The sequence below is a fragment of the Hesperophylax consimilis genome, chromosome 24 (genome assembly GCF_061612785.1).
Source record: "Hesperophylax consimilis isolate HC1 chromosome 24, BYU_Hcon_1.0, whole genome shotgun sequence".
NCBI classification, from domain to species: Eukaryota; Metazoa; Arthropoda; class Insecta; order Trichoptera; family Limnephilidae; genus Hesperophylax; species Hesperophylax consimilis.
Window position 1 is genome coordinate 21,056,988 of NC_142859.1, and position 24,008 is coordinate 21,080,995.

General features: G+C 34.5%; 1 protein-coding gene across 1 annotated transcript in view; it reads left to right on the forward strand.

Moving 5' to 3' along the window:
* The first annotated feature begins 624 nt into the window (after positions 1 to 624).
* The window catches only part of homer (protein), a 122,679-nt gene continuing 99,295 nt past the window's right edge, over positions 625 to 24,008 (forward strand). The window contains exons 1-5 of the mRNA XM_089646465.1: positions 625 to 735; positions 4,810 to 4,966; positions 12,368 to 12,499; positions 13,655 to 13,858; positions 22,050 to 22,270. Coding sequence (XP_089502591.1) covers positions 710 to 735; positions 4,810 to 4,966; positions 12,368 to 12,499; positions 13,655 to 13,858; positions 22,050 to 22,270 — 740 coding nt within the window. The 5' untranslated portion in view covers positions 625 to 709. The remainder of the gene's footprint in view (positions 736 to 4,809; positions 4,967 to 12,367; positions 12,500 to 13,654; positions 13,859 to 22,049; positions 22,271 to 24,008) is intronic.

Consider the following 24,008-nt stretch of genomic DNA (forward strand, 5'->3'; position numbering starts at 1 on the left):
AAAAACTTAAGTAGGTACCGTTGTTGCGATCAAAATACGTTTTTTCGGTTTGCCTGTTGCTGTAGTCACTACTTTTATTTTTAACAGAAAATTATTTTCAACGACTGTTTGGTCATACACATTACCTAAACACAATATAAAAAAAAATCTAAGTAAAAGTTAATACAATATTTATATTGTACATTGTAACTACCTATGAGAACACTAGTTTATTGTATAAACTTATTTTGTTGTTTATAATCAATTTTAAATTCACACATGTCGTGAACTGGGTGAATTTACTTTTTATTACTCTTTTAAAAATACAATTATAAAACGGTTGAGTTTAAACAGGACTTCGATACATTTAATTAAAATGTACCTAGGTACATAAATTTGTGTCGTTTTCGTTTTTGACTGAACATGAAATATCACTCTGTTGACAGGGTATACGCGATTTTTTTTTGTAATTTTAAAGGTGGAAGTCTGAAATAATAGTCAACGTTTGATATACGTATATTACCAAGAATTACTTTCCTTTGAAACTTATATTTTTCATTACATTATTTTTGGCTTCAAATTAATTGTTTATCCCCCTGAAGTTGGCGCACCTAATTCTAATAACTGTGCGCCGTCAAGTTGGCAACGGTCAGTCTGGCTTAGCCGCTTCCACTGACAGTTGACAGGAAATATGAAAGGTTGATTATATCGCGATATATTTGTGTATTAAATGACACCAGGAAACGAAACAATGGGGTACGTACATCTAACACACCCTCCTCTATTTTTTAAACATTTAAAATTATCCGAGAGCATTCATAACGACGGAAAATGAGGCTTTTGGTTATGGTCTTTACTTTTAGGGAGGGGAGTCATATAGTTTTTTTTAACCAATATGGACAAGTTATTTTGATTTCACGCTCGTTGTGCAGCGGATGTATTAAAAAAAATAATTAGTTATGTGTTCTAACTATTGGTTTCGCTAAAACTCGTTTTTTGAGTGATCTTTGAGGTGATTGAATTGTTCAAATGACAGCTATTGGGGATACATATGAGAATCGAATGGGGTGTCTAATAATTGTATCCGCTGGTGCGACGATTTGTTTTGATTAAACAATGTCAACATTGTGTGAGAGATTTAAATTATTTCCGTTATCATACCAAGCTCTATCGCTCCAGTCAATAGATTTGCACAATTAATTTTTGTCAATCAATCACACAGGACCCACTCATTTGTATTAATAATAAAATTGTGTACATTCAATCTTGAATAAAATATAGGTAAAATATAGGTATAAAATATTAATTCAGCACATATCTGACTCTGAGTATAAGAGGAAAGTTGAACATGGGCACAATACTAGGTTCACAAAGAATGAAAGCATGCTTGTACCTAAACATAATAATAAATACGGACAGCGAACCCTTGAGTATAATGTGCCTAAAATATATAATATGCTACCTGGTAATATTAAGAAATGCGAATTTCCAAATAGAGTCAGATATTTGCTGAAAACGTGGCTACTAGGTAGAAATAATTTGTATTAGGCGATTTAATGTGTAAGTTTATTGTTATTGTATAAATTAAGGTCTAAGTTGTAATCTGTAAAAAGTTGTAATAAAAATCCTGTTTGACAAACTACTTAACTGTAGTTTAACGGGATATATATGAAATAAAAAAAAAAAAAAAAAAAAAAAAATGAATGTTTCATTTGCTTATGTGCTTTTTTTATTAATATTGTTATGTCCACTTATTAATTTTATTGACTTTTTATATTTGAATTATTAATATTATGTATTCAGGGTGCTTATTTTGTTTTGTCAACATTAAATAATCCTGATAAAAGTTTCTAAATCGCAGTAGTAGTTCAAGAAATATTTGAATTGGATTAAAACAAACTAATTCGACGCATAAAACTGTATTTTAAATGGGGGAATGCACAAAAATATGATGTTTTATGCATTTATATTATTAACGCGCAGTAAAATTACAAAAATGTATATAATAAATGCATAAAACATACTGACAACATTCTGCAAAACTCGTAATTGTAGAATATTTATTGTAAATTATGTAACTTTACATATTTTATTAGTATAAACCTCTGGGAAATGATTCGTGCAATAATTTTTCCCGCCGACAAACCATTCATGCGCTGCTTGAATGAAAATTCGCCCTGGCTGGAATTTTTCGATATTCGATTTAAACCTGTATGCTATGAGTAAGTGAATTAATTTTTTTAACAGAATCGCTTGCACTTGAAACACCGAGTTCATTTTATATTTCCCCCAAAAAGGGTCTGGTGTTCCAAAGGTTAAGGCATCATAAAGAAAAAGAGAAAGAAGGTGGTTTGTAAGGGAGATATGTAAATACGAATATTAGAGGGTGCACCCTAATATTAAAAAAACTGTTATAATTAATAATTAGGCTTAAGTGAAAATATTAAAAAAATGCCTTGCAAAAATCACTCGACAAATGCAGCATTTAAACAAACACTGTGAATTTTTTCATACCTATAACATGGGAAATAACAGAACCGGATATGTTTTTTATAATTTTCGGAAATATATAATTTTGCAGAAATTTGGAATGCGGGTTCTTAAATAAATATACATTTCTATATTAGTATCGCTGCCACCATCAATACATTTCATGTAAATGGTGGCATTATCATATGTTTTTATTCTTAATTTACAATATAAATTTATGAATTACTTGGTTTATATGATAATCTAGGGTAGCATAGGAAGTGTGGGGAAACCATCGCTCAGGGAGTGGAAACATATAAACAATAGCCATCCTAAGCTAAGGTGTGGTTGCTGTGCTCAGGCTGAATGATACTGGGAACAGTGTCTCCGAGATACCTGGTTGCATTTAAACAATACCCTTGGACCTTTTATTTCTCTAGATCAGTGTCTGCTAAACCTTTTACTTCACGGCACACTGGAGAATGGGATTTGTTCCGCGGCACAACAAATAAAAATGCTTTAAAAACGTAAATGTACTTTGAAATCATAGTGTAGCTAACATTTTAATATTGTGCTCACTCACTCACACTCACTACGCGGTGTACACCAGCACCACTGTAGCCCTCGCGGCTGAGAGCTGAGACCACCTCAGTAGACTCTTCCCTTGTGGAGTCTTCGGGGAACCACGGGGGAATGGAGAGGATAGCTGAGACCACCTCGTTGGACTCTTCCATCGTGGGGCCTTCAGGGAACCCCAAAAATGAGGGACTTCTGATGGGAAAACCCTTTCTGCTACAGGACACTCCAGGGGAATCATATGTGGGAAAACAGAAACCCTCATGGGACCTGCAAATAAACTGAAGGGGTTGAAGTAAATTGGGAGATGGCACAATGGGCCCATGGCCTGACTTTACGACTTTAATAAATGCTAATACGCTTATAAAGCTTTACGACTACATTGATTTCAGGTGTTTTTAACCAACTTTAACAATATTTAAAAAATAAACTGTATCTCATTAATATTTTACCATTTCTTTCAAGTGCTTGTGTATACATTCACAAAAACAATGTTGTTGATGCAATAGTACAGCGAAACTCTCCTACAAGAAGAACTTGTGTAGGAATATTATATGTATGTGGGTTTAACTGCATTACCAACAACAATTTGTGATTATCTTGATGATATTACCCAAAATGAAATTTTCTTACATTATTGTTTCCTCTTCATTTCAATCACCATGAAATCAGTAGCTTTGTATTATAATACTAGCTGTACCCCGCCACGCGTTGTTGTGGATCAGTCTGTCTGTGCAGATAGAGAAACAATAGCGCGTGTAGCTTTTACGTCCAAAAGATGACGCTGGTTTAAAAAAAAAGCTATTTTGGTCAAAGGATGGTGCTATTTTTAAACCCATGTTTTTAACTGTCACAGATGCCAAAAAAAGCACCTGCCACGTGTGACATCTATATAATATACCTAGGTATACAAAAACACATGCGTATTCGAATGCTACGTTGTGTCTCAATTTCAAAGCAATCGGTGAAGAACTTTTGGAGATTTAAGGTTTTGAACAAACAAACATTTACATTTTTATTTATATAGATAGATAGATGATTATATCATTTACACTCGACTCTGTGCAGAAACCGGTGGTCTCTTTTATCTATTCCAATGGAAGTATTAGATTAGTATTAGTATTATAGCGGGCTTTATCATGAAATTTATGTAGGTAATACAGTTGGGTTAGCTATGCTCTGGCCTAGTCCAGTTAACATGCCAAAAACGTGCTCTACATTTGTACACGTTTACCATTTTTGGTGAAATTTCCTTAATCCGCTTATTACTTCGTAATAGTTGCACAATTTGTTTAAATAACATTTGTTTAATTACTACAAGAAACAACTATTTATGCCGGGGGAAATTGTAACAGATGAACTAAAGTTTAATTTTTTCAATATTTCAAAGTCTGACGCCTTGTTTTTGTTTTGTTAAAATGAGGTGAATTTGCCGAAAGGTTCCGCTTCGATCTAAATACGCACAAATTATTACCTATTTTGTGCAAGTTTTTTTATCTCCCCTGACGTAAAGAGTTGTTTCTTGTACTAATGAAGTGTTATTTCAATAATTTGGATGTATGTATTTAGAAATAAGTGGGGTACAGAAGTCTGAAGAGAGTCTACTTGATGAAGGGCAGTTTTTACGACTCTTTCTTGGAAGCCTCTTTATTTCCTCCCTCCTCTAACATGAGTCCCTTCAAAACCCAGGTCTCACTCCTTCGTTTCCTCGAAAATATTTGTTGTGGAGTTTATATAATAAAAATGAAGTAATTGAACAAATGTTTGATTTTCTGTGTATTCCAGGGAACAGCCTATCTTCACGTGCAAGGCGCACGTGTTCCACATCGACCCCAAGACCAAGAGGTCGTGGATGTCGGCGTCTACCACGGCAGTGTCGGTGTCCTTCTTCTACGACTCCTCTCGTTCACTGTACAGGATCATCAGTGTGGAGGGATCAAAGGTAAACCCCACACATCTATACCTGTAAACAATGAAGTGATTGACGCATATTATAAACAAGATCCAAAGATACATTCCTGTTCCCCTACCACATTAATAAAAATATCTCTGAAACTATACTTAATCCACTTATATTGAAAGAGGTTAACTTATATGTCCGTAACAAGTATACTCGTGGGAGATCCCATTCACTTTTTTACACTCCGAAAGCGAGGACTTCTGCCTATCAGAACTCGCCAATCAACAGAGCGACTCAACTGCTTAATGATTCTGCATTGACCGTCGATATTTTTAACATCGCTTACAGACTGTTTAGCAACTATCTTTTTTTTTTTTTTTTTTTTTTTTTTTTTTTTTTTTTTTTTTCTTAGGTTTGTCAACAGTGATTCATATCAAAGCTCTCGAAATTCAATTACATTAATTAAACTTGGTTGATACTATCACTAATTACAGACAAACACAACATTGATGAACACAAAACTATACCTAAAGAATAATGTACATGTATGCACCTACATGCATACATGTATACACAAATACATACACTTACATATACATTTCATAACAGCAACAGTAATTATTTTATAGATCAACACGATAGGTAGCTTTAAGTCTTGTTTACGTTTGATTTGAAGGTGGCCAGTGATGACATTGACAAATCAATGGGATGACTTTTATATGTCTCGTTAAAATAACGGCACATTCTTGGTAAAGGTGAGTCATACCCCAGCTTAGTTTTATATTTTTTTATATGTAACGGAATATAATGTATTAGTCGGGAACCAATTCTAGGAACGTTGAACATAATTTGATAGAGTAAAAAAGGGCAGTTTATTAGAGCATTAATAATTTTGAAAAGGAAATTTAAATCAATATTTAGTCTTCTCTGTTCAAGGGTGCGTACATTGTAGAAATTTAGTCTATCGGTGTAATGAGGAAGTGATCGAGCTCGCTTATCACAATACGCTAGGTGGTACATAAAATGTTTTTGAACCCGCTCTATTCGCTGAATATGAACTTTGTAGGTTGGACTCCATATAGAACTTGCGTACTCCAACACGTTGCGGGTGAAGGAATTGTATAGCGTTATTTTTGATTTGGGATTCTGAAAATTTTTACTATTTCGTTTGATAAATCCTAGCATTTTTAGGGATCTAGAAATAATGCTGTCGATATGAGGTGTGAAAGTTAGTTTTTTATCAAATATTACGCCTAGGTCCCGAATGGTTGTGACTTCCTGGAGTTTAGTACCGTCGATAAAATATTGAGTTGAGATTGAGTTGCGTTTACGTGTAAAAGTTATGTGGACACATTTTAAAGAATTCAGAAACATTCTATTGTCAGTGCACCATTTAGAAACTCTGTTGATATCATTTTGAAGGAGTATTGAATCAAGTAATGTGTGGATAATTTTAAAAATCTTACAATCATCGGCGAACAATAAAATTTTAGAATCCAAAATAACATCGCACAAGTCATTAATAAAAACAAGGAACAAGATCGGGCCCAAATGGGACCCTTGAGGTACTCCAGACGGCACATCTAATCCTCTTGACTCATAACCATCAAATACTACTCTTTGTTCACGGTCAGTTAGATAGGAGTGAAACCAGTTTAGCAAGGTACCATGAACACCCATGCGTTTTAGTTTATGTATTAATAATCTGTGATTTACCTTATCAAAGGCCTTGCTAAAGTCAGTGTAGATGCTGTCTATCTGTTGACCTTTATCGACAGCTTCGGTTAAGGTAGTGACATAGCAAAGTAAATTGGAGGATGTTGATTTCTGGGAGAGAAATCCATGCTGTTTTGGAGTAATAAGATTTTTGAGATGATAATTCAGACTTGGACAAATTATTTTTTCTAAAATTTTAGCAAATGAACAGAGAATGGAGATGGGTCTATAGTTTGTGACGTCGTGAAGGTCGCCACTTTTAGGTATAGGTAAAATATTTGCTTGTTTCCATCTTGTTGGGAAAACGGATGAAGACAACGATTTCCTGTAAATGATAGTCAGAGGGAGTGCGAGACTGTGTGCACACTTTTTAATTAGGATAGGTGGAATTTTGTCGGGACCCGGACCTTTGCTCTGGTCGAGGTTAAGCATTGCTATTTTTACATCGTGCACACTAATATTTACTGTGTGCAGAACGCCGTTTGATTGATCTATTGAAACGGGATGAGGTTGAGTCTCTTCGTTGCCTCTTATGTTATCTTTCTCATATACTGATGAAAAGTGTTGGGCAAATAGTTCACTGCTTTCCTCGCCATTGGATGACTTTTTTTCTCCATACGTCATATTTTGGGGAATAGTACTGTTATTTTTTTTCTTTTGTTTGATAAATCTCCAAAAAGTTTTAACGCTATTATGATTAACCAGACACGATTCGATTTGTTGAATATATTTAAAGTAGCAATTACTAATGAGTTTGGAACAACGGGTGCGTAAGAGTTCGTAAGAATTTCTATCACGAGGATTTTTATATTTTTTATAGAGAATTCGAAATTTATTTTTTTCCTTAATAAGTTTAACTAAGTCTGGTGAGTACCAGTGGGGATACTGCTTATTACAATTTACAATTTTGGTTACGCATTTCTCAATTATACGATTCAGATGAGTGTAAAATATAGAAACCATATTGTCCACCGACATGAATTCAGGTAAAAGTAATGCCCAATCTAGTTCTTGTAATTCCTTATTGAATTGAATGTAATCATTTTTATTAAAATCATATTTAAGTAAGGTTTTATTTTTTAGCATTTTTGTTAGTTTGAAATCAAAACTAAAATCAATCTCTAAGGGTGGGTGATGTACATCAATGCGACTTAAGATATCGGTACTTTGCCTGACTTGTAGTTCATGTGAATTGGATAAAACGAGATCTAAGATTCTACCGTTACTATTCACAATGTCATTGAATTGATTGAGGTTATTTAGGGCAAGAAAGTTCACAAGATGGTTGCCGATGTCATTATTATAATTTTCTGGAGATAAGAAATGAGTCTGGTTAGGCTCATTGCGGGTCCAACGAATACCTGCCAGGTTGAAATCTCCTATAATTAACAAATTCGATTCACCAACGCCTTCCATAACATTGCTAATTTTTTCAAAAAGGTATTCAAAATTATCAACAAGCAATCTTCTGACGCATAACACAAAATAGTAAATTTGTAATCTTCTCTGTATTATATTGGTACATAACCGTTTTATGGAGAACGCGAATAAATAAATATAAGTCGGTTATGGATGTGACCATGTACCTAAAATTTCTTTTAAATTTTTTTAACTTAGACTCTTTTGGGTTTTTTTATTCATGAATGTTGCTAATGAAAAGTCTAATATAGGAGGGGTTAAGTCCATGGTGAACCGTAGAGCTTACATTATTTTTAACACCTGGAGTCTTATTGGGAGATGTTTCTCCCAGCTTGACATGGACTCGTAAAAGTCATGCCATCTCATTTTATACTACGGTGAGATATACGATTTAAACAGTGTTAGAAAGAGAAAACACCACGCTTTTTATTTTTACTTAAAATATTACCATAGATGCTCCCGAAAATTATGAAAAAATTTCTGCAATACCAAAAAAGACTTAAAAAATTATTTGTTAAAATTTGCTTATTTTTCGATAAATATTTTTATGTAAAACGAAAAAAAAGGATAAGATAATGACTTTTATAATACCCTTGTCTAATTAAATGTGTTTTTTAGTTTCTTGTAAAGTGGTGGTTACAGTTTACACGATAAAAACCTTTAGTAAGCGACTTTAAAAGCTTTATCTATGTTTGCTTTCAAATTTGAATGATTTAATTACACATGTCAATTTATTAAAATCTGAAAGAGTATTTCATCTGCTTTCAAAAACAGTATTTTTTTTGGAAATATGTTCAAAAACAGCAAATCTATTTGAAATTGTATGTCAAGTATTTGATTAGATGATGTTATTTTCTGTGATATTAACATACGTTTTAATAATATTATGATAACAATTCCATTTGTATACTTTATACAAACAACAGGAAAACAATGCAGTAAGGCATTCATGAAAATATCAGGACACAGGCTACCGCAAATTTTCTACTGATATTAACGTAAAACCTTTACACACATTTTTCAGACTCAAAATATTTTTGCTATTTTATTCCCTTGAAAATTGAAATAAAAAAATTAACTAATTCGGAACACATGTAACAATTTTTCTGTTCCGGTCCTTCGAAAAGTCTTGTAAGAGAATTAGATTTAACCCTGTGTAAATATTTAATTCCTGAGAATAACCAAACCCCCTTCATCCATGAAAATAGAATATAAAACACTTGATGTAATTTGAGAAGAACTCTTGTAATCTGATAATGCCACGGATACCCTGTTAGAACAATAAGTGACACTTCAAGGATTTTGATGTAATGATTAATCACCATTAATGTTCTACTTGCTTTATGTCTTATATTATAAATTGAGTCAAATTATTATAAGCAATAATTAGTCACCTGAAATATCAATACAAATTGAAAATAAGTCCGGAGTAAAAAAAAATGCCGCCGAGAGGAATTGAACCCCTTCTGATGTCCGGTCAGATGCTCTGGACCACTGAGCCACGTCGGCTTATTTCCAACACGCCAAATAATTCAATATGTACTAGTACTTCAATCAAAAATTATTGCTTATTATATTTTTTGACAGTGGTTCAGAGCATCTGACCGGACATCAGAATGTGCGGGTTCAATTCCCGTCGGCGGCATTTATTTTTACTCACGAGATATTTTCAATTTGTATTGATATTTCAGGTGACTAATTATTTGTTATCCTTTGTGCTATGCATTAAAAACCTTGTCTTATAAATATTAGTTAATAATAAATTGAGTCATTTGCCAATTTATTTAGAAACAATAGTTAAAATTCGATGTATAAATTAGAGGTATTTTAAAATACTTAGGGGCCGTTCAAGTATTATGTAAGCACTATAGGGGGGCAGGGGGGTCTTTGCTTTGCTTATTTTTGATGACATGGGGTGTGGGGGGGTCGAGATAGTGATTACGTCAGCACTGCTCAGCAGTAGTTATTTTTTTTACACATTGGCAACCCACACATTGTCTATGTTTGAAAACCGAATACATATTCGGGGATTCCCACAAATAATTGGGAAGGGGGGGTAAGAGCTTTGCTTACTTTTGGTGACAAGGGGGAGGAGGGGGTAAATAATTGTAATAAATCTGCTTACGTAATACTTGAACGGCCCCTTATCTAAAGATAATTATCGTTATGCCGTGTTGCGCTAACTCCTTTAGCCAACGTTTTGGACAGCATCGCAGTGTCCATCATCGACACTGCAATGCTGTCCGAAACGTTGGCTAAAGAAGGAGTTAACGCAACACGGCATAACACCCCAAAAACAAATAACAAAAATTGAGATATAGCTTCTTTTATTTGACTCTTGACTGCTGACTCAAGTACTTCATTCACTTAATATGCCGTCACTTCCCTGGCTTCAACGACTTCTTCTTTCAACCCTTTGAACTTAAAATATTCTTCTGCTATCCCCTTTTTCATCCATCAGCTCTATATTATGTCAAAACAATTTTAAGTTTCGCTTGTTCATTATGCTTACATCTGCCTTTCATTATGTCAAAACAATTTATGTTTCACTTGTTCATTATGCTTACATCTGCCTACCATTATGTCAAAACAATTTAAGTTTTGCTTGTTCATTATGCTTACATCTGCCTTCCATTTTGTCAAAACAATTTAAGTTTTTCTTGTTCATTACCCTTACATTTATCTGCCTTCCATTATGTCAAAACAATTTAAGTTTCGCTTGTTCATTACGCTTACATCTGCCTTCCATTATTTTTAAATCCTTAATTGTGGTACAATTGTACATAATATAATTACCAATGTTACCAGCTTTCTAATTTCGTCCTTCCTTTGCTTGTTTCACGTCTCACTGCCAATTTATCAGGGTTGGTATCAGAACATCACCGTGGACTATAAAGACCCTATTATTTTCAGCACCAACATTTCAGCATACTTATATTTGCAATTTAGCCAGGAACGTTAAGTGGACTGATTAATTACCACTTGACAAGTTACCTAGTTAATTAACTAATTAAGTTCAAGTCTTCCGCCCACAGACTTTGACTCGACCACTGTCATCAAAAGTACCCTCAGATTAAGTACAAATTTATATAATTTGATAATAATTAAGAAAATGTTTTTATTTCCTCTAATTTTTTAAGCTCTTAAGACAGCAAACATCTTAATATTTAATCCGATTTATGAAGTCCTAAAATATTTTTATGGCGGAAACATTTTTTTTAATTTATTTTATTTATTTTATTTTTTATTATTGTACGACAGACAGGTAAGTCCAATTATGGTACAATTTTATTATAACTAACAATACATGTACATATTTTTTTTAAAACATGGTATAGTGATATTAAACACATCTATATCCGCTGGTAGGGCATTTAGCAAGGTCATACCTCTTGTCATGCTATGTACATTATATCACCTATCAAATAAACCATCATACCGACAAAGTAGGCAACTATTTTATCTGCCATCCATTTTATATTAACGTCACTTACGCCTTAGAGCCATTTTTGTTGCATTAATTTTTAATATCTAGTGGAAGTTGTGAAGAAGAGAATGGTTAGAAAATACTTGACTATTCAGATCTGGTTATTATATTTCAATCAGCAATCAGTATTTCAGAATGGAAGATGCTCTCAGTATCGCGCTGCTGTAAGACCAGCCTTCAGAATTGAAAGGTTGCTTGAAATGGCTTTAGCCATGTTTGGTGACCAGATCTGAATAGCCTACCTTTCTCTTCCGACATACCCCAATCGGGGATGTCATTAGCTCCAGACGGTTAGGAGCAATTGAGACACTTGTGCGGTAATCACATAGAAAAAATAATTACAATAAAATAATAGTAATTTGGTTAGCGAGAAACCTGCTTTAAAGAGTAACATATAGCTTGTTTTGTTGGTTTGACATCTTCCTCAAATGCTCTTCACTTGTTTCGGTACCTGGCCATTCGCTTCCAGTCCTTCGTCTTTCCGTTCTTCTCCAATCCTTTTTTTACACAGATAGTTCACCTCTTCCTTAGTCTGTCTCTGGGTCTCGTCCACTGGAACAATGTTCATAATTGAGTCTTGTCATCTGACATTCAGTGGCTTGTCTTCTGACATTCTGTGTCTTGTCATCTGACATTCTGTGTCTTGTCATCTGACATTCTGTGTCTTGTCATCTGTCATTCTGTGTCTTATCATCTGCCATTCTGTGTCTTGTCATCAGACATTCTAACTACATGATTGCGTCCAGCCCATTGCTCTCTTTGGAGTTTGTATTTATGATGACAATGTTATTACAAATGATGTATTGTTTGTTTGTTTCCAGGCGGTCATCAACAGTACCATAACTCCCAACATGACCTTCACCAAGACCTCGCAGAAGTTTGGACAATGGTCGGATATAAGGGCCAACACGGTGTATGGACTAGGGTTCTCTTCTGAAGCTGAACTTGGCAAGGTACTATAGCCCTTTACAATTTATTACGATTATTATGTTATTATATCCCTAGGTACCTTAGGTTTAGTACCTACTTAAAGTAATTATACGTAGGTACTTTAAGTAGGTACTAAAGAAATCTCTATTATACTAAAATAAAGTCGCTATCCGCATCTGTCTGTTTGTGTGCTTAGTTCTTTTAAATAATGCAACCGATATTGATACGGTTTACACTATCATTTAGAGAATTTCTCATGTCTAAATCTTGATTTTATATGTGACAGAAACGTTCTTTGGACATTTTCATAACCTCTGCTATCTCTCTCACTTTAATTCGGCGGTCGTCCAACACGATTTGGTGAAGTTTAGCAATTTTATCGTCAGTAGTTGCAGTTTTTGGACGTCCTGAACGTTCATCGTCTCCCAAGCTCTTACGGCCACGTTTAAATTCAGCTGCCCAAAATTTCACTCTGGTAAATGATGCAGAGTCCCCATACAAAGAGTCCAACTCATCTTTGATTTGCGTAGGCATATTGCCTTTTAAAAACAAAAATTTAATAACAGCCCGATACTCAATTTTTTCCATTTTCACAAAAACACACACATCGACTCACTCAAACGATTGTCAACTAAAAACTGCGCATCCAAAATGGCCGAAACTTTGGTGAGTACGTGAGTAACTGTCAAAAGATGCACAAGTACATTCACTAGCTTTTATTGACGAGTACCGCCATCTTTGTGTTGAGGTCGGAAACTTTTCAGAACACCCTTGTATAGTTGCCTTGGTATTCTAGAAATCTTCACCACCAATACAAATGTAAATATCCGTGGACACTTAAGAAAAATATTATTGCTAAAACACCCTTTGAATCCAATCCTGTGAAACACTTCCTTGCAAATGGAATAGTGGAAGCATGGAACAAACTTCTACAATATGTCATCGATGCTACAAATATAAATCAATTTAAAGCCCGATTGGATTTTTATTTGGAGAGTAAAAAGTTATTTTTAAATTTAAATCAACTCAATTAATGTTAAACTTATTGTGAAATTAGATATGAGATCATCAATAGAATACTGCCTGCTCATTTAATAATAATAAAGTCAGGGGAGCGAGCTGTTGTGAGGTGTCATACAGAATACTGTTTGTACTATGTCCGTTTCTTTCTATTCCAGTTCATTGAGAAGTTTCAAGAGGTGAAAGAGGCCATTCAGCAGTCTGGTCTGGGTGCTGGAGGGGGCAAAGGGGGCTCCACAGGGGGAACCCACAACAACGGCTCCTGCGCCGTGACCCCCGTCACCAGCGCCACGGCTAGTCCGCTGAGCCACCGCGCCGGGGGTGACGAACACCTGCTGGAGCCCCCAAACGGGAACACTCAGGTACTGAAGATAATAAAATTTGAATAATTTATATATCGCCGTTTTCGTGAAAAATCACCTCAAGGGCGCTGTACAAATATATTTATTAAATAATAAATACAGCTGGCTTACAACTAGGATTCATAATAACTAGTGACTTACATCTAAGACTTCTTTCTAGTGACTTACGATTAAGGTTCATAACTCGTGACTTACATCTAACACTTATATCTAGTGACTTACGACTAAGGCCTATAACTACTGTCTTAATGACATATATATGTATTTACAAATGTAGAAACTTACAACTAACATACATTCACTTAAAAATACATCTAAAAAATACATAGAGAAATATGAATCAAAGTGATTGAAGAGCTAAAAGAATTATTATTTTTATTATGTATTGCTTTCAATATGCATGTAGTTATGATGACTGATGTGTTGGAGCCACCTAATGGGAACACTCTTTCTACTACTTAAAGACAGGGAAGATAATTTTAAAAGGGTTGGAGCCACTGAATTACATACAAAATTTGTTTGAACAATAAAATTGCGATGGCTCTGCTGGGTTGAATGAAAACTTGTTGACGCCCCCCCTCCCCACTGGACACACTCTTGGACAGGTACTTCTTCTTCGTATGGTGCCAGTTGATGGAGATCAAAGTAGTCAAAGGTCGGTCTTAAGAAAAATCTATACCCTCAGGTCTAATCATCGCCGAATGATTGCTGAATATGTCATCTGTTCATTTTCAGCAGATTTCAAAAGATTGCCGCACTTCTATCAGGTATCAAGTGATTTCTAAAATGATTATCATCATTGTCTGTATAGTAAAATGCCGATGTCGAGTTTGTGTATTTGTTGTGTTAACAGATGACAAAGCCGAATTAGAAAGAAATTAGTATGTATCCCCTGTTATTGACCACTTTGCAGCACTTCTACGAATCGCCTTCTTCTATTTTATATTTATGGCTACATCTGTCTTCATTGACTGTGGAGTTTGTTGCCAATGTTGAGTTCTTATATGTGGTGTTGACAGATGGCGAAGTCAATGGACAGTGACGATGGCATGACATTGCAGAGAGCTCATTCCATAAGTTCCACGCAGCAGGTAACTTCAGCAGCCGCAGGCCAGGAGATTGACTTTATCTTACTATGTTATGCTCCCCCGATAGTCTGGTACCTGATACAAACCTCCCACTATACATAATTTAATTTTCTACTGCACCGCATACCCCAATGTAATTGTAGCATGTCTCCCCGATCCTTTAAATCTATTTGCTTGTACCTAAGAATAAATATGTGGAAACCTTTATTCACTGAAGATTCTGAAATATCTACATAAAATTTGAATGTAATTAATATCCATTATATTAAGTTGCGTACAGATATTAGCAACACAACATGCAATGCAACAAAGGTTTAAATAAATTACCATCATGCCCGTTCGGTGCAACATATGTTACCATACAAGACAAACTTCACACCGAACGGGCATGAATACAAAAAGGTAATTTGTTTGCAACGCTAATATTTGTATGTGGCTTTATGCGGGTAGATAATTGATGAATAAATTATATACAGATTCATGATTCGTGAACCAAATCCCTTGTTCTATACATAAAACCTTAATAATTAAGCGGTCACTAAATATTTTCGTTAACCCTATTTTCTTTCCGTCTATATCTTATTAAGGGTATACTAAAACTAATTCATAATTTGCTCTTTCACAGATGGCGCTAATTTAATTAATTTAGGAAAAAAAAATTTTTTTGCTAGTATAACATAAAATATTAAGACCACACAAAAATTCTAATGAGGGGGGGGTTTGCTCACAACTGATATTTTAGTTAATTCCAACGAATTTGTCTTGATAATACAGGGTGTATCGGCACGTACCCGACAAACTTTAACCAGCTATTCCTTAGCATATTTGGAGTAAAAAATCTTATGTGCACTTTGCTGTCCGGTAACGTTTTTTTTAAATAAAAAATTTACTATTCATATTTTCACCACATGTCACCACTGTTTTATCCTTTGTCAAAGTTTGAAAACCCATCTGGCAAATATTTTATTCGAATTCCGTTGAATAATGCACGTGTGTACCTACATTGGCGCACTTTTACAATCATAACGAAATGGCACGGCACCATTCGTCTCATTTTTAACTATTATTATTTAGTGTGTGCGAAAGAGCGAAGACGCTTTTTGACATACTTGCTTATAACAGCTGTTGAACACGAAACGCAATGCCAATGACAGTGATGTAGTGTGGAAATTTTAAAGGTTTTTTGTTTTTAATTGAATAAAAAATGCTACCGGACAGCAAAGTGCCCATAACATTTTTTACTCCAAATGTGCTAAGGAATAACTGGTTAAAGTTTGTCGGGTTAGTGCCGATACACCCTGTATATACATTTTTTAGAGTGATCCCTACGTATGCAAGTTATTTATATTTAGGATTAATAAAAACAGTTAGAACGGTTAGAAAATTTTATAAAAGCTTTTTCAACTATAAATTTAGCAGTAAGCACCAGATTTTATGTTGTTAAGATTCCTACTTTATTTTAGAGATTTGCTAGGGCAAATTCTACCGTAGGTCTGTCTAATACATGCATCTAATACTGCCTTGCGTCTCGCGTTGCATATTCTTGCACTTACGTCGATAAGATTCCGACTTTATTTTAGGTTATTAAAAAAATATGTTTATACTAAGATCACGCATAACTATTTTTAATTAAAAAAAAATTAGAATGTTCTTACCGAAACTTCAAAAATTGCTTGTTTGTTTGCACTTTTTTCACAGATAATTTTTATTCTTTGTTAAAAATCAAATAAGTTACGATATTACACATTTTATTTAGCGATAATTTAAATACCGCGCTGAAAAAGAACATTTTTTGACAGGTGCAAATTAAACTTAACATCTTTTGACAGGTGCAAATTAAACTTAACATCTTTTGACAGGTGCAAATTAAACTTAACATCTTTTGACAGGTGCAAATTAAACTTAACATCTTTTGGGAGTCAGTCCCTCAAATAACTTAATAAGCAGAGAATTCAAATAATAAATTTATTGAAATACAATACATAACAGAATTTGTGTAAAATAAACATTCACGGTAATTTGAATGCAACACCAAAATGGCATTAAAAAAATATATCGCAACTGAAAATTATTGTTTATACTAATGCACTGTATAGAGATGCGAGAAATCTATCGAAAAACGGGGAAACTATTTGTTGCGTAAAACTGTTAGCTCTGTGAATATCGCAGAATTGAAATATAAATCAGTTCAAATTGGCTACATTTTGGCGGGTTTTGCAAATAGCGAAAATGTGGCCAAATTAGCTCCAGTACATAAAAAAATAGTGTGATAAATAATGTAATAAATGTGTTTTTCCCTCACTGTTCGTATATTTCCCCGGCATATGATGTAATGTTTCCCTTGGAATGCATTTTGTGAACAAATTATCCCCTTTGCACGACATACAAGTAATCACCATACAATTTTTTGCAATGCTGTCCTCAGATGTTTAGGGTTATAATTTTTATTACTGTAAGACCCCTACGTATTTTGATAGCACATTAATCAACTGCTCTGAATTGAATGAAAAATCTTTTCCTTATTGTATATGTATCTAACTCTTTGCACGCGATTGTAACCTGCGTGTGATACAGCAAAAAAATTACCATTTCTATGCGGCCATTTCAGATGCAACTTTGGTTGCCTACAATACGGCACTCCTCTGAAATACGAAATTTGTTAAAAATAAAAGTATTGAACAATTTGGCTTTTTTTTTTTTTTTTGATAATGAAAAATGTTTTTTGAAACCTCCATAAAAATAGAAATTACGTTTTGAACTGTAAGTTTTGAAAATACAGGGTTTTCCAATAAGAGGTGTTATTTTGATATTCAATCGTAAAAGATCAATGGTTTCGTTGCTTGTGTGGCACGTAGCGCCGTCTTGTTGAAAGTAAACGTTGTCCAGATCAATACCATCCGATTCCGGCCATAAAAAATCATTAATCATCTCTCGATAGCGCAATCCATTCACCGTAACTGTTGCTCCAGCCTCATTTTCGAAAAAGTAAGGTCCAATGACTCCACCGGACCATAAACCGCACCAAACAGTCACACGTTGAGGATAGAGAGGCTTTTCAACAATAACTCTTCGGTTTTCCGAGCCCCAGATGCGACAATTTTGCTTGTTGACGAAGCCACCGAGCTGGAAATGGGCCTCATCACTCAAGATGATTTGCATTTGATTCACTCAAGTGAATTTTAATAATTTCAGTGCGTTATTGAAGCGTGTATCGTTCCATTTTTATTAATGGCGTAGTTTCTACTTGTCAAATGTCAAAAAATGACAGCTTCAAAAGTAACATTTACCGAAATAGCGGGCTATTCAAAATAACACCTCTTATTGGAAAACCCTGTAGTTGCATTGACTTTCCAATTCCTGACAGAAAAATCTTTAAAAATTTCACTTTCATATTTGCAAGTTTTTGGTTAGACAAAAAAAAGTAAAGTTATGAAAAGTTTTTTTTTTCCATATTTTTTTCAAATTATGTTGAATCACTACTAGTCATTTAATGGTAGATAATGACTTTTGTTGAATTATTTTCATCTGCTGGCAAATGAATGTTTTATTAATTTGTTTAAAGCAACTTCGATAATATTGTTGATCATTTGGCTAACTTTGGCAAAAGCCAGAGTATTAGTTTAGTTTAATTCAGAGCAGTGTGTTCAAAGCAAAGATGTAAATAATATCCCAATGTTTATCCAGGTGATGGATTTTATTTCAACTACATTTTGTAACCAAATATTATTGTGTTTTCTGATTAGTTTTGCAATGAAATGTTTATTTTTAGCACTCCCCGTTTTCTTTATTGTACAATGCATCTTGTATTATTTTATGGAAACCGTGTTCATTGCTTATTATATTAAGTCTTTGAAATATAGCGATGAATAGTTCGTAATCTTTGTCATGTATGAAAATCGCTGACTTTGACTGATGAATGAAACTTTTATGGTGATATCGCCATTCTACATGCAATACCCACGAATGTGACGTGAAATCAATTCAGGAAAAGGAAAAAACCATGACACGTAATGCGCAGGGGTTTCGTGGCCTCATCTCATTGGGAGTTCAGTCGGAGATTATAAAGGGAGAAGTAAATTGCCTCAAATATGAAAAAATTCTATGTTGGTTTTTTTCTATTATAGTATGCAGTGATTGACAATTACTTTATCGACCAAGCATACTATTGGGTGTCATGTTGGATAAAATAAGGATGGTTATATTTCACGCAATTTATGTTTATTGAGTTAACGTAACACTAAATCAGAAGATATATAGGCGAATCACGCACGCAAGCGGCTAGGCCAGACCAGTACTCGACAGGGAATCGCGGCCACAGGAACTTCTACTCAGTAGGTAAGTAGGGCGCTGCTTTCCTTTCGCTGGGATACCATAGGAGAAAATATATTCTGTTGCTACTGAATGTACACGTGGTGATTGCCTATACTGTATTATATATATTCATATTTTCCCCTAGATCTAAAGGTCACATCAGTACACCAAAGATTAGCGACCTTGCAACAATATACAATGCACCGATTCGTCTACTCGTCGGTGGCTAAATAATATAATGTCGTAGATTACAAAAATAGTTTTTAATACGTAAATCACAATTTACGTAAGAAACTGATAGTTCTTTTTAAGGCGAAACTTAATGTTAAATCACTATTTTTGATTAATCTTAACCTGTTAACCGGGCTGGACGTATAAATACGTCAAACGTAAACAGTATCACGTACGGGTAGGACATATGAATACGTCCTTGAAATATATGTTGTGCCCTGGAACGAGCGGGACGTAAATTGAGTTTTAATTTTTACATATTTTAATTTTTTAAACTCAATTTTTCTCTTTTATCTGTGTGCTTTTGTTTATTGTTCTGTAATTAAAACCTATTTTATATTTTTTGTAATCTTTATAATTGTTTGTAAAATTTCTAGTTTTTTAATTCGATGTGTTCAGTTTTATAATGCATAAATGAAAAAAAATATAATATGAAATTACGTCCTCCGGGCGTGACGTACTGATACGTCCTAGTGAAGGAGTTCGCGCCCGTTATATGCTGCGTAATTCAAAACGGAATTCCCCGGTTAGGGGCCGTTCAAGTATTATGTAAGCACTATAGGGGGGCAGGGTGGTCTTTGCTTTGCTTATTTTTGATGACATGGGGGGGTGGGGGGGTCGAGATAGTGATTACGTCAGCACTGCTCAGTAGTAGTTATTTTTTTTACACATTGGCAACCCACACATTGTCTATGTTTGAAAACCGAATACATATTGGGGGATTCCCACAAATAATTAATACGTTTAGGTACTAGCTTAAAAAACAGAATACATCAACAGAAAAATGCATATAGGTACCAATTTTTACGTAAGCATGGGAGGGGGGGGGGGTAAGAGCTTTGCTTACTTTTGGTGACAATGGGGAAGAGGGGGTAAATAATTGTAATAAATCTGCTTACGTAATACTTGAACGGCCCCTTAACAGGTTAATAACAAATTGATTTACATTATGAATACCAAAAAAATATGCTTTAGATAAATTGAAGCTTTTCCTATCATTTCCCTTAAGTAGAATACTCATAAAAACTTTAATTACTCGATAAAAAATATGAATTTAACCTTCTAAAATTTTTATTTTTTCAATATAAATGTACGAACACATGAAAGAAACTACTTTAAAAAATAGAATATTATAGCTAAGATTATCTGTGACAGTTTCCTTTGATTAACTTTTTTGCTTTCTTATAAAATTGTTTACAAAATAAATAAAAACCACTTTTGTGCTTGAAATAGACCGTTTCTAGACTCCGTCTGCCAAGCGATTTTAACGGATATTACCTATATTCGCAATGATATAAGGCATACCAAGAATACACATCTTCAGTAATTAACTTATTTTAATGACAACTTAAAACACGATAATCACAGATTTCTTTGTTGTTGATTCTTTCAAAATACTATTCTGTACAAATTTGGTATTAACAAATCTCATATGTGCTGCGCACTCAGGTAGTTGGTAAATTCCCCAGGTTTACAGGTCTCCCGTTCTGGCGCCATTAGTATATTTTGTATGAACCTAAAAAATATCACAGAAGGTCCCGTAGTTGCTGATATTCATAATGCACCTACAGGATTTGGGATTCATTTCAGAAATTATTACCAATTGCCAATTCTTGGGCTGTAAAAATATCATTCAGACAGGTGGATTTTTGAATGGCTTTGTTTAAAGTTTGTTAAAATTATAATACATGCCCTTTGAAGTGGTGGTTTTTCTCAAAACAACAACCATTTTAACAAATATTTCCGTCGGGGGTCAATATTGGACAAAATGAACAAACTGAAAAAAATTAAAGAAAATGATTATGAATTGAAAAGCAATATAATAATACTTTTGGAAAGATTGTCACATTTGTGGTATTGCGTATTGAACAACGATATATGGTAAAAATTATTAACATTTGAAAGACAAATTGGACTTTGTTGAAATGTATCGACAATCCCTGACATTAAGTGAGGCATGACATTCTATAGTATTTTATAGGTATGTAGTAGCTAAAAAAAGAAGAGAAGCGGGGCTAGCAGTTCATAGTAAAATTCTGAAATGAAAGCTGACGGAATATTGTAGAAATGAGGTTCCTGAGGCATGTATGTGGTAAAACTGTATTAAAAAAGTGGAAAGAATGCAGGACTGACTGATATAAGCGTAAAGAATAAGAATAAAGGAAGGGAACGCCTGGTTGGTTTGGATATGTAAAGCAGATGAATAAAGAAAGGAGTATAGAAATATTAATATATGTGACGTGAAAGTTAATGATGGAAGTCGTTACCGCCCACGGAAAACATGGTATGGTCAAGTGAAACAAATGTGTACTTAAATCAGGTTGTGTCTATTGTCGGGAGAAGGGTATATACATGACAATTTATGAATGTGAATGAAGCGAGGAGTGTGCCAAGACAAAGTTATGTTCATCCTCTTTCCTCTGCAGGAAACGACGTTGTAGTCGTTAGTTATTTAAGAAGAACATCGATTGATTCGATTAATAATCGAGTTTGACTGCAAAGATTTTTAGGTAATTTTAACTATTTTCACAGTATCTAATCTCTGCTGTATATTTCCGCAGTCCGAGTCGCCGGTGCACAGCGTGAAGCGCGGGGGGGGCAGCATCAGCGGCAGCGGGGGAGGAGGGGGGCCCGGACAGGGTGGCCAAGGGGGAGGCGGGGGGGCCACGCTGGGCAGCGGGGGCGGCCGGGCGGCTCTGCCCTCCGAGGGGGGCGAGGGCGGGGACCTGACGCAGCAGCTGAAGTACGAGAATGATAGACTGAAGCTGGCTCTGGCGCAAAGGTGAGTTTTTTTCAAACACATTTTATAATATTTGTTCACTTTATTGTAATTTTTTATGTCTGTGTGATGGACAATGTTAATACAGCTGGTATTAAATAAATATTTTTAACCCCACCTGTTGATTTTAGATATATCTTAAAACAATAAACGAATTAAAACATCCTTAAAAGTTTTGTAAGTAACATTAAAGGCAAATAAATAATTTTTTTTTAAATTAATTCATTGCTTGGTGCATAATACCTACAATGTGAAAGGGAGACTTTATTTATTCTCTACATTAATAATCGTTATTAATATAAATAAATATAATTTTAAGATCAACCTTCGTTTTCCTGTTTCAAAATTGTTTTTTCACTCTACCAATTGCATCTCTGTGTGAGGGAAGCGTTGAATGTGTTAGGGTAAACGGTGGTTTTACGGGGTGGTTTGATATCACAAAAGGTGTTAAACAAGGCTGCGTAATGTCACCGTGGTTATTCAATCTATAAATGGATAATTGTATGCAAGAATTGAAAGAGGTGGGATTGGGCGCGAATTTGAGTAATCTAAAAATATGCTGATGATGTGGTGCTGATTGCTAATAGTATGGATGATCTACAGTCTCTCGTGTCTAGGATGAACGAAGTATGCATGAAGAATGAGTTAATGATGAATTTAAGTAAGTCTAAAGTAATGGTGTTTGAAAGAGAGAGTACGAAAAAAGTGTGCAATATAGTTGTGAATGAGGAATACTTGGAGCAGGTAGATGAGTTTGTGTATTTAGGAAGTATGTTTACGAGAGATGGGAAGGCTGACAGAGATATTGAAAGAAAGGTAAATGCAGGTAATTCCATTAATGGAGGACTGAACGCAGTTGGCGCTAGCAAAAAATTGTCCAAAGAAGCGAAGTTAGCAGTCCACAACGGAGTGCTGGTACCTACCCTGATGTATGGAAGTGAGGAATGGAACTGGCAAAGAAAGGATGAAAGTAGATTGAATGCTGTCGAAATGAGATCCCTGAGGCGTATGTGTGGTAAAACCATGTATGATCGTGTGAGGAATGTGGAGATTCGCAAAGGGTGCAAGGCTGATGTAAGCGTAATGAGTAAGATTAAGAAAGGGACGCTTAGATGGTTTGGGCATGTATATTGAATGAGCGAAGAAAGGAGTGTAAAGAGAATAAATGACGCAAATGTGAATGGTGGAAGAAGTCGTGGACGCCCGAGGAAGACATGGCACGACCAAGTGCACCAGATACCTGAGTCGGGCCATGTCAAGAGTCCGAATAATAGAACAGTATGTAATATATATCAGTTATTATTTACCTATTTTTATTTAGTTATTTTATTATTTCTTATAATTTATAATTCATACTATCCATGTTGTAATTGTTAGTATGGTGACTCTATGCTTGTGTCTGATAAGCCAGCACAGGTACCTTTTACTTTAGTTAACAGAAGAATATTATTGTTGCCAACTTACTATAAACGTACTGCCTAATGCTTCTTTTGTTGACATTTTTGTTTTATTTTTCGTTCATTTGTTACTAAAATTTTGTTTATTTTTGTGTACCGGTCTCGAAAAAACCGTGTCATCAACTTTTCTTTTTTGGGTTTAAATTAAATGTTATTATTATGTTAAGTTTACATATATGTATTTTTTTAAATTATGTAATTGTAAAGCTGCACATCTTGATACAGGAATGCCCTAGTGAGATGTGCAGAGTATGTTTGTTATGTTAAAAACTGTTTTTTGAATA